General features: G+C 38.7%; 1 protein-coding gene across 1 annotated transcript in view; it reads right to left on the bottom strand.

The window, feature by feature from the left end:
* Positions 1-12,147, bottom strand: part of lyst (lysosomal trafficking regulator) — a 58,183-nt gene that overhangs the window by 43,990 nt on the left and 2,046 nt on the right. Inside the window, 1 exon segment of the mRNA XM_063874968.1 lies at positions 3,124-3,212. Coding sequence (XP_063731038.1) covers positions 3,124-3,212 — 89 coding nt within the window.

Here is a 12,147-nt window from a genome sequence, read left to right as displayed (position 1 = left end):
CCTGACATTAAGCCGCAGGTCTCAACATCGAAAAACACACACCTCACATCCCTCTCCATTCAAAGTTTAGGATACACACCCCCTTTACAGGACAGCCTCAATTACACAGCTCAACATGAATTTAAGTCCTGAGCCAGAACTAATTTCATTACACAAATAACTTAGTGCTCACATTCACATGCTTGCAGTGATACCGCTAAGGCACCGTCTACTTGCAACAAGCCTACTTACACAACAATAATATCATATGAAGAGTGCACGGTTAGCAAAGTCTACAACGATATGACTTGAAAAAACCCATCAAAATTCAATTCTGCCACTATCCTCGGTTAGATATGTGTATAATTGTTCTCATCTTACCAAATGTTACTGGGCCAAACGCTTTCCTTCCACTCATCTCGTGTTTGCTCCAGGCATGAGTGCAGCTCTACTGGCTGTAACTGCATGCCTCCTCACACGACTGCTGACTGAATTTGCTGTTCTGCAGCACAAATTCCATTAAATTGGAATTTCAAATGGAAGCTTTCCAGATTCGCAGCAGATCAGCTTATCACATGAAAGCATGTGATGTCACATGGCAAGGGGACTGGCCTTGGCAATACTGACTAGTCCCTGGTGCCCTGTTGAGGACCTCTTAGTCAACCACAGGGACAGCCTTTGTATTCTGACACTACAGCAACTGTTTTGGGAGGTTTTTTACAACCAACAACTAGCAAAAGTGCATGACAAAGCATAAAGTGCTCTTAATTATAAATGACACCAGCAGTGACTCTATGTTTGCTTATTTTAAATGATCTCTTATCAAGATTCCAAAAAAGTTTCCTTAAAACAAATACAACTAAAACTGTCAACGCATATTCCACACAAATATGTATAAAATGAAAAACAGACCAGGTTTAATTACATTTGCAGTTCTGATTGAGAGCACCACGTTTTCAAAAAGGTAATTGACTGAACACGTTATGTAACATTGCCTCTCTTTACAGTTGAGTACAGGAAGGCCTGAATTCTACCACTATTAGGGAGTCGCTGAACAGTTTGTGCACCACAAATACATAGGAAATTATCTGTAATCATATATAAGGTTACCACTCTCAAGACAGTCTGGACGCACACCGAAGAGTCTTCGACCTGCTATATCAACTTTGATATCCTATTTTGTAATAGCTCTGGTAATTTATAATAAGCTGGTGCTGGCATTGCATTATCTTACACACACACACACACACACACAAGCTTGTTATGTATTATTACATTTATTACGGTGATTTCAAAACAAAAAGCTGACGTAAAGACAGGCTACAAATTCAATAGAGGATAATACAATTTGTCAAATAATAAAAGCTCAATTTTCCCCACCACAGATGGAGGCAGAGATAATGGTTTCAATATCATCACGCAGCAAAGATTATTCTGATGTTTTTTACTCCAATTTAGTAGTCTACACAGCTGAGGCTTTATACAGTATAGTGTCTATAGAGTCTTTGGTGCAGGTATAAGTAAGGAAAAACAGGTTTAATTTGGTTGTAGCAACACGTTTTGTATTAGCGAATATTGGTCCTTTATATCAATGGTTTACCCACAATACATCTGGTTCTCCTACAAACAATGAGGAATTAAGAGTGTACAAACACAAAATGTTAAACTTGTGCATCGTGTACTCCTTTTATTTCAACTTGTGAAGATATGTGATGGTCATTTGCAAATGATAATTGAATGCAACTTATGATAATGGCTAATTCAAGTTTGAGTTTTTATTTATTTTGTATTTGTGCTTCGGCAATGTGTACATGCTTTAATGTTCAAAAAGGTCTTTCTTTTTCCTCATACTGCCTGTGCTGCAGCACCTCTTTTCACCCTCTGCTCCGCTTGGAGATTTCCCACCCCTAAACCCTGGGTTTTGTAGAACAATATAGCATGAGGGCGCTAAGGTCACTTTCCGGTGAAAATACTGCATTCGAGCGAAGCGGAAAACCATAGTTCTTCATGTCTTAAAGCTACTGAGTCATATATTGTACCTCAAACAACAAATGAATCCAGAGTTTCGATTTCTTTACTTCTTCTACAGAAAAACGAACAGTAAAAGAAACAAAGTTTAAGTGTAAGCTTGCTGCCTGCCACTCGTCCACCGGCAGACTGATCGGACATCCGACCCCTATATATTTACTAAAAATGTACTGCCGAAAATAACAGGGCGCAGTGCCCCTGTTCCCACGTTTGATTAAAGAAAAAACCTGCTTAGCATATCACGTACAATGTGTTGGTGCGCTAGCTAACAGATGTGTGAGTGTTACATAGTGATGTCATTATGTTACAGAAGTAAACAAAGGAGTCCAATGGAGTAATTTCCGGCGGGGGGGGGGGGGGGGGGGTAAAGAAACTCCCTCTGGCTTGACCTTTGGGATTTTAGCTTCTTCAGACCATTTACATGCACATAAACCTATATAACACACTACAGGAAAGGGAAAACCCCACAATGAATAATGAGGCCTCTTTAATACCAAAAAGACCTCTTTGATTAACACAGGTATCAAATACTCATATATATCCTGCTCAAGATAACCTATCGACATGTTCCTCCAACACTCCATATGCTTTGATAATGCATTACCAAACCCACTGTTCCATGAATACAACATATGTTAGCTAAGTGCTCCATTATTGCAGATAAAGCTCAAAAAATGAGTCTGGAACATTTAACGGTTGATTTCACAGAGCGAAACATTAAACTGCCTTCAGCTTGTCTTTAAACAAGGACATTTTTGTAGGCATTTAAACAAAATCCCATTGAATGTAATCACTTTTCAGCTGAGGGAACATAAAGTAGTCTGAGAATTTGAATGCATTACTTGATTCAAGGTAGTGAGTGTGTTTGACACCTAGTGGCGCTGAACAGAACACAAACAAGAAGCACTTGAGGTGCAAAATGTCTAACATTTTTCCCCTCAATATGTAAATCTATGCAGCAGGGTACTCCAAGAAGCTAATGCACCATGATCGCATAACCTCTCCTGTGGTGCTGGGACCTCTGCACTTATTTTGTTGGTTAAGACCAAAGTAACTGCAGGTATGTGTGCATCCATCACAGAACATTTAAAGATGTTAGAAAATATCATGACCTACCAGAATTTCAGTGCATCTTTGCCATTGTTAGGGTGATGCTGCACATAGTGGAAGAGGCAGAGGAAGTTTTCCAGACACTGAAGGCTGACCTAATGGGAAACAGATGAGACAAAAGAGCAGCAACATTAATGAAGTCCACATTAATACTGGCACTCACACGAAGAGAAATAAAGGGGGAAATAATGCAACACACACAAACAGTGCCCTTTCACTTGATAACTTTGTGACTTTACCCTGAATGATTCCATGTCATGTAATGTAATATTTTGTAAGTAGTAGACACTAACGTTGTTATGTGAAACTGTGAGACTTTAGGAAGTCACAATGGTTCTGGAGTTTATTTCTCGTCCCTAACACCACAATGCAAATGCATTACAGCCATTTCTTCAACTCTTTGTCATTTAAATATGAAAAACATTCCCAAAAGCATCAAGTATTTTTGGGGATATTTCATCCCTAAACAAACTTTTACTATTCATGTTTCAGGTAAAAGCTCATAACTCAACAACAGTCTGGTAGACAACAGAGCATTTTACAATTTAAAATGAAGTATAGCACTGAAGAAATCTCTAAATCTCGGGAACCAAAGACCATATAAAGATAAAATAGCCGCTTTACAGTGCTTAAGGTCAGATTCCGACCATAAAGCAATGAAATAATCTTTCACTACAGGAGCTGGAAGGCAAACTGGACTTTCCTGAAAGTAATACAAGCCAGCTGACTGCTTTTCACTGCATTATTGGTTCCAGGGTAGTGTGTTAATATCATCCGGCAGACGCGCGATACTCTAACCCTCCCCTTACAACACCCTGGAGCTAGCTTTACTTTCTGCTAATCTGACACCGTTGGCTGGATTCATTCAGGCGGTGCTGATCCCTGACTGAGTGTCTGCGCTGAGTGTCTGGGTCACAAAGGCAGACAATAGACACCACATAGTACCAATCAGATTACACACAGTCTGACCGACCATGGCGGTTACAGGATGGAACAAACAACAGGTTTTCAACCAGAGCCTGCATAAAATGAACTAAAGTGAGGGGGAGATACAGACATGCATACAGAGGTGAGTGGCTTCACTTAGAATCTGGCAATATGGTCAGCTGAGTCAATAGTATGGATACGCAATGCATGCTTTTTTGAAATAGCAACAGATGGCCCCGGCCGTGGCGCAACTGGCTCGGGCACCTGCAACGTACGCCGGCGACCCGGGTTCCATTCCTGACCCGTGGTCCTTTCCGGATCCCACCCCGACTCTCTCTCCCACTTTCCTGTCACTCTCCACTGTCTTATCCGATTAAAAGCAAAAAGCCCCCAAAAATATCTTAAAAAAAGAAAAAGAAATAGCAACAGATGTCAATTAAATTATCAAGATACAAAAGTTCTTTAAGTTTTTTTTTAATTAATGACATGTTTTCCTTTTACTATCAAATTAAACAACAATAATACCAAATATTAAGAATAATGCTTAATAATGAATCATCATAACATTTTTTTTTTAAAACTATGCTATAAATACGCAGCATAATGTTTCACCTCACACGTTTGCCTAAGTACATAAATCCTTCCACCCTATCTCTTTAGCACCCAAAGCTACCACCATATTCCCCCTTTCTCCCAAAAAGAAGGGAAACCAAGTGGGATTTCTACAAACGGTTTACATGTGGTTTACAGTTCACCTAGGGGCTAGAGCTGGGATACTGAGCAGGCGCCAGTAAATAAACAAACAATACAGTTCTTTATCAGATCAAATGAATTGACATTTAAAAAGGTTTGAAAAATATTTATTTCCAAATGACTGACTTAACTTTCTAACTTATAAATTGGCACAAGGATTGTCACAAGGGCTTTATAAAAGATGAATCAGATATCTTGCTGCATTTCATAGCCAAATTATTAGTAAACTATTTATTTTTCACTGTTAAGATTGTCCTTTAGAAATGAACCAATCACATATCTTTAATAACTCTCAAAATAAGCAGAATATCTAATTGTTTTGACCTGTTCTAAAGATTCTACAAAATGTGAACTGAACTCACTATTAGAAATTTCAAGTATATTAACTGTTCACGATAATCCACAGGTAAACCAAAACAATGGTAGTTAAGGCTGCGAACAAGAAAACAAACAAAACATGTCAAAAATGTAGGCTTTGAAAATGTAAAGACATTAAGATTTCACAAATGTTTTAAAAGACAGAAACACTTTCACAAAGAATGTGAGAAAAAATGAATGTAAACATAACTTATTTTGCTCACAGGAAAACTCCACAGAGCTCTTTTAACTTGTCTACTTTGATCAATCATGCATCAACTAACAATGAAAGCAACTGCCCATGTGGCCTAAAACCAAAACTAGTCATCAACAAAAATTATAATGTTTTTTTTTAAATCACTTTTCCAACACCAAGATATCTTCGATTCTCCACAAAATAGTAAACCGGTAGTAGAAACTAAATACATAGTGACACAGTAAACACAGTGATGTGTCTTCGTAACACCACAGTAAATCATTTAGCTGCGTATACACAGATTTCTACAAAGGCACAATTCAGGAATCTAAATAGTGGTAGTGACAAATGACATAAAACAGCCCTTTAAATAATACATATATGTCATAATTTACCATTATAGTGTGTTTTTGGTGTCCTCTTCACATGCCCCAAAATCACAAAGACACATGCATATCCTGCTATCTGTGAAAGTAATTTTCTCACTCTCTGTGACTAAAACACAGAGTGAAACTCCTAAATGAGTTATTGAAGTGTCTGCATTTTTGTCACACCACTGCTCTTGCTGCTAACTGTCACGGGTAGGACCAAGGTAACTATTCTGGCAAAACCAAGCGCTGTCGTAGTTTTGTGGTGAGACGACTTCCTTTCTGTGTCACAAACTTTCAAAGCAATCTGTGCTGCACTTTCAATGGAATTAGAAGCATAAACTGGCAAACAATACACAGACTGAAAGATGAAAACATTGGTAATAAAATGTTAAGTTTGAGCTGCAGAGATGACCAGACTCACCATGGTCAGGGGTGGGGGCTGAGGCACCAAAGCACTGAGGGAGAGGGTGGGTAGGAAGGTAGGTAGGTGGGCGGGGTTCACTGCGAACCAGAGGGCTGGACAACATCACACAAGGGAAGAGGAAGAGAAAGAAATGCATGGATCATGAGAGACAGGAGAGGACAGGGGAAAAAGATGAAAGCTGACAAGAACATAAAAAGGTAAAAGAAATACAGCAACAGATGAGAGCGAAGATAAACAGGCGAGTGAGTGGCAGGAAATCAAAGCCTCAAGGTTGCCAAAACTGTTATTAGTTCAATAAATAAGCCCTGGGAAATGCTGGGGCTGTGCACTCAGTCTATTAAAGTTAATCTCCCGCAATGAGCATCCGAAATGACTGGATTTGTCTTTGTGTTATCAGTGTACCAGTTGCGGCCGTATTCCTCATACAGAAAAACTGAGCGGTTCGCGATAACAGTTATTTCCCAGCAACAGGGTTGTTTTTTCCTCCGAGGCTGTAATCCAATATTACAATGCACTCCTCACAAACCAGCCAGCGTGATTTGATAATGGACAGACTGCCAATACTGATTAATACAGCTCGGAGGGGAAATCAACAGTTCGTAAAAAGCCCCGAGAACACATTGCTGTAAACAAAAAGAAAGCTTTGACCTTTCCCTCTGCTGTAATCAACATCTTTATTTTCTCATTTGTCATGAAGGCATAAACAGTCTTAGTGGGCGGTTGAGACAAACAGCTATGGGTTTATCATAATATTGTATGATCTGTTGCAGAAGGAAAATAATTTAATATGATAAAACTATATATCATTTTAGGGATGCAGACATTTCCTCTCATCTAACTCCTCGCTGTGTAAAGTCAAGGGGTTCATTGCCAAACTGATATTACTGTAACAGCGTAGATTCATCAGTTCAATCAATTGACGGAAGGAGTTTTTCTTCCAGGTTCAGGAAGGTCTGATGTCAGTAACGGAACAGCATGCCTGACTCTGACCTTAGCTTAAGGATATTTTGTAAGAAAACACATTTCCTCACACTTCCTTTTTTATGTTTAAGCTCTATTATAGTAAGAACAAGTATTGAACAAAGGTTTAGTATTAAGTAGTATTAGTTTATCATTTAAAAAAAAACAGTATGCAAAAGGAGTAAGGGAGTATATGTTGTAGTAATGTGGGTGTATTGTTTTTTACCTTGGTATCAACTAGGGTATCGAGAAATATGTCATTTCCCTGTGTTGGTATTCACAAGCACATTTCTGGTTTAGTGAAATTCCTACTAAAATCTCTATGTTTTATTTTCTTCTTTTGTCAGGGGGTGGCATTACATGAAGGAATACTGAAAGCCTGGCCACAGTCCCATAGTTTCTCAGATGCTGTTGCCATGACCTGTGTCTTTTATACTGCCTTCATCAAACACAGCAATCATGGGAGGCCTAGTCATGCGAGTCTGATGGCTGAGTCACCCACACGGGTACACACTCTCCTCTCGAGCTCTCTTTGGATAATTGGGTAGACCATGATTTGGCAGAGGCAGTGAAAGCGATGTGATCCTGTCCTCGTGAGACAGAGGACATGGGGCGTTGGTTACGCAATGTTTTTTTTCCGGTTTGAGATCCCTACTGATCTAATTTTACATTTGGGTGATGAGCATCATGAGGAGTCCCTAACGTTCTGCATTTCCTCACAAACTGCAGTCAGGGTGCAGAGCCGCTTCACAGAACAGCACAAATATATCACCCCCCCCCCACATTAAGACACACAACAAAAATGTCAAGAGGCTCCCATCAAAAAGCATGCTTGTGTCAGATCCTTTTTTCGAGCATAGCCACTGTACAGGAAATGAAAATGTGTCTCTCGGTTTCATTGTTTTCATCGCAGGGAGATAGAGTTCAAGCTGTTGGTCATATGTTAATCCCAACAGCCTGTTCTTGTGTTTTTCTCCTCTGGTGAACCTGTTTATGAGGAAGAGATTTGATCTCATAACATTCAACTTGGTGGAAAAAGCAGCGGTTGGACTCTGACTCAACCCGGAGCAAGAGGCATGAATTATTCAACCATTCAGCCAAGCCCCGGAGAGCAGAGCGAGTAGGAGTGAGGTTGAAACCGAAGACGGAAAAATAAATGCAGATGTGAAACAAACACTGTGGACCATCAGTAAGCCACTTTAATGCAGACTTTATTGGTAAACAAGATAACAAAAATCATGAAAGTCACCAAACAATTCATCAACAATCTTTGAAGAATGAGTGTGATGATCACAAGACATCATGAACAGAGACTGACTGTATGCTTTCAATGTTTGAAGCAGCACTTGAACTTCACTCACAGAGCCATGTCATGGTTAATTCACAAAAAAATAAGTGTTGTGTTGCCAGATATCTTTATAGCAGGCATGTGATTGCAGTGTTTGTTTTCACAGTATTCATAATAGTTTGTATTCACGGTATTTTAAGATTGACTAAGACTGGTTTAGGTTAATAAGTTATGAAAGAAGACCTTTTGGTGTGAAACTTCCCTACCACTTAAGGTTAGGCATTACTCACCGTGAAAAAATGTGATTGTTTACAGCTCCATTCTTCTTGGTGGGTTGTTCAGTGTTAAATTACTTTAGATATGACTTACCGAATAAAAAAAGAGTCCATAAGTACTGTTTCTCGACTGCTAAGACAGGTAATGTACTGTATGTCCATTAATATATTGCTGCCTTAATGTCCAGTTTCCACACTGTTCTCTGTCTACAATTCTTTTCAACAGTAGTAGGTCAATTTCAAGTTCACTAAGAGCCAGACAAGGAAAAATCCCATCACGATAGTAAAAGTGTGCAAATAAAAAGTGCAATAAAAAAAGATTAATTTCCATCAAAGCATGAAGTTAACCAAATGAAAAAAATATGTTTCGATTACATTTGAGCAAGTTGGCTAGCATGCAGGCAACTCACAAAAACAGGTGTTAAATGCCTGAACATGACAAGTCATTGGTTGTGTGTGACATTTAAAAAGTTAAATAAAATGTTCCATACCGCTAAACCCACTGGCCTGCAATCATATGCGCATAAAACCCTACACATATTACAAATAAAGTCTTACAACGGATTTCCCAGACCTAAACCTGTTAGCATGCTATTTAGGAGTATAAACACCTATTTCCGGACCCCAAACAACTTTCTTTGATGCAAGTTCCGTTTAAGTTTATCTGGCAAAAGAAAGTATTAAGAATCAAGATAATATGCAAGGGGTGGATGTAGCTGGTTGGCCTTTGAGTTTGTTCCTGTGTTAAATATACTGATTGGTACTGGAATTGTTTTAGTTTTTTTTGGGATTATGCCAATTACCTGTTCCACTTTTCTTTAACTTGTTTCAAGTGGTTTAAGTTATGATAACCATATATTTACGCAAACTGCATTATTTAAATAAAGAATGTGTTAACCTATAGCTGAACTAGTTCTGTTTAATTATACAATCACACAATTAAATCCATCAAGTCAACTTAGTGAAGGAACTGAATTTAAGGAAATAGTCTGTTATTCGCTAATTCCATTTTACTAGTGTGCTGTTTGACATCAGCAAGAGAATAATTAATGTAGCATTCACTTTCTGCCACTTCACTGGGCTTTTAATTGCTCAGATGTCGATATGATATAAACACATTTCCACTAATTGCTTTAGATAGCTAAAGCGGATAAGCAGTGTACATTAAAGCTGATGTTAAAGCCATACAAACCTACACACGTGTACAGTGTCTCTGATATAATCCATTCATGGAAATAATGTACACCGAGTGGTCTTTTTACTAAAATATCACAGGAATGAATCATGGTGCATCTGACCTATGTCAGGCCTGACAAGACAAATAATTAACTTGGGGGATGGAGGTGAACCATAACTCCATTTCACCGTATGCTTTGCTTGACAAATTAAATGTTCTTTAGACAAGGACTCAGAGAGAGATTTATCACAGAAGGAATGTAAAGCATAAAACTGAGCTTAGCAAGCTAATGACAAGTGATGTGGGTGGAATATGTTACCTGGTTCTCTTAATTCAGAACAATGTGATAGCAGTGTGTTCAAACCGCCTTACCTACAAGTATCTGTAGTTAGGGACGTTTTATGCACAAAATGCATTTAAAAAAACATGAAGGAACAACATACTTACAAGATGAGTCCCATGCCTCTGCAGATTGTTAGTGCAAGACTATATCAAGCTGAATTTAAAGTGATATAAGAGTGAAACAGAGGCAGCAAAGATCAGTAGGTTGGACTCTCTTCATACCAGAAAAGTGAACTGTTCCAAACACCACACTGCAGTGTTTGGAAACATCCTGTTGGCTAAGATCGAAACTAAAAACTCCACAAGCAACAAAACCTGTTATCTTGCCTGGCTCCAGGTCAGGTAACCATTCTAATAAATTGACTCTGCTCATCAAGATTCAGAGAGGTCGGTCCGAACGGAAAGTCCCCATGCAAGTCCCTCCAAGGCAACTTTCCTTCATAGCTGAACTCACTAACACGGCAGTGTTGGCTGCATAAGAAAAGGACATTTTTAAGAATGGCAAAGAAGGGCTAATGCCAGAAATCTCATCATACTGAAGCTATTATACATATATGCTTAATTTAAGACATTAAATACATTATAATCATAGTGGATTCCATACACAAAATGCTGTTATCATGGGATGTTCAGTGAATATATTATGAAGCAAGAAGATGTTCTCCCTTATGAACAGTCCGCTATAATTTCAATCTTTGGTTTCTTCTGATCCAGAAAATACTACAGGCAGTGGTACAAAATCAATTGTTTTTACAATCATTTCAAATTTCTCAAAAAAGTATTACTTAGAAAGTAAAAAATAGGAAGACTATTGATAAAACAATAGGTGAAGGCCAGACCCTATTAACTGAGTGATGTTTTTGTTCAAGTTCACCGTGAATAAATGATGGCTTTAGTCTAAGTTTGGCCTTCTGTCTTTACGTTATTGCAAATCAGTTGATATCCATTTTCAAATCTCCTTAATCTTATGTACACTTTACTCTGCTCTCATGTCATTAAATTCTACCCAGATTCACACCTCTACAAGACATTGATCCTGATAGAAATGCAGATGAAAAGCATAGAGATGAGAAACAAAAAAGCTGATTAAAAGAGCAAGGCTGCAGCACCACTACTTCCACACTTTTTTTGTGGCATCTTATTAATTAATGGAGGAGGAAATGTCTTTGAAAACCACTTTTCACTCTAATAATTAGATGAAGAGCAAAAGGGAAGAGACTTGCTGCCTTGTGGGTGTTAAAATAAGAGCCTTTCAGTCATTGGACAGTTTCCATCATCACTTAATCATGTTTACCTCTATACCCACTGCAATGACTGACTAGCAGACGCCACAGATGGTACAAATGTACACTTGTACCCTGATGGGATTGCCAGAATTAACTGGAGAGAAATATTATGTGCATGCACTGCAACAGTATCCATGTGAGTGCTATGGCCTGTCGCTGTGTCTCTTCTTCAGATTCAATCAGGAGGGAAAGAGCAGGGCTGTGCTCACATAACCAATTTTCTGCATCACACACACACACACACACACACACACACACACACACACACACACACACACACACACACACACACACACACACACACACACACACACACACACACACACACACACACACACACACACTTTGATCACTGCGAAGGTGACAAGTGGAGGAGTGAACACATTCATCCCGAGGGAATTGTTGCAACAAAAGTGACATAAAAAGTTACCAATAATAGAAAGGCAGAGCCTGCTTCGTGCAGCACGAGCATTGCTATTACTATGCCAACAAAAAAAACAACTGAGAGCAAGACAGCATCTTTTTAAAAAAACAGCACCATGATTAACAAAAGCAGCCAAGCATACACACAGCATAACTCATATGCTGACTACAGAGGAAGGAAGCCATTTTTTCCAAGAATAAAAAAATATCTCTTAGCCCTCATTAGCTTTAAAAACTATAGCCATTCTGTC

Source organism: Eleginops maclovinus, chromosome 22, assembly GCF_036324505.1.
Source record: "Eleginops maclovinus isolate JMC-PN-2008 ecotype Puerto Natales chromosome 22, JC_Emac_rtc_rv5, whole genome shotgun sequence".
NCBI lineage: Eukaryota > Metazoa > Chordata > Actinopteri > Perciformes > Eleginopidae > Eleginops > Eleginops maclovinus.
The sequence above is the reverse complement of the archived record's forward strand: the minus strand, read 5'-3'. Positions and strand labels throughout refer to the sequence as shown.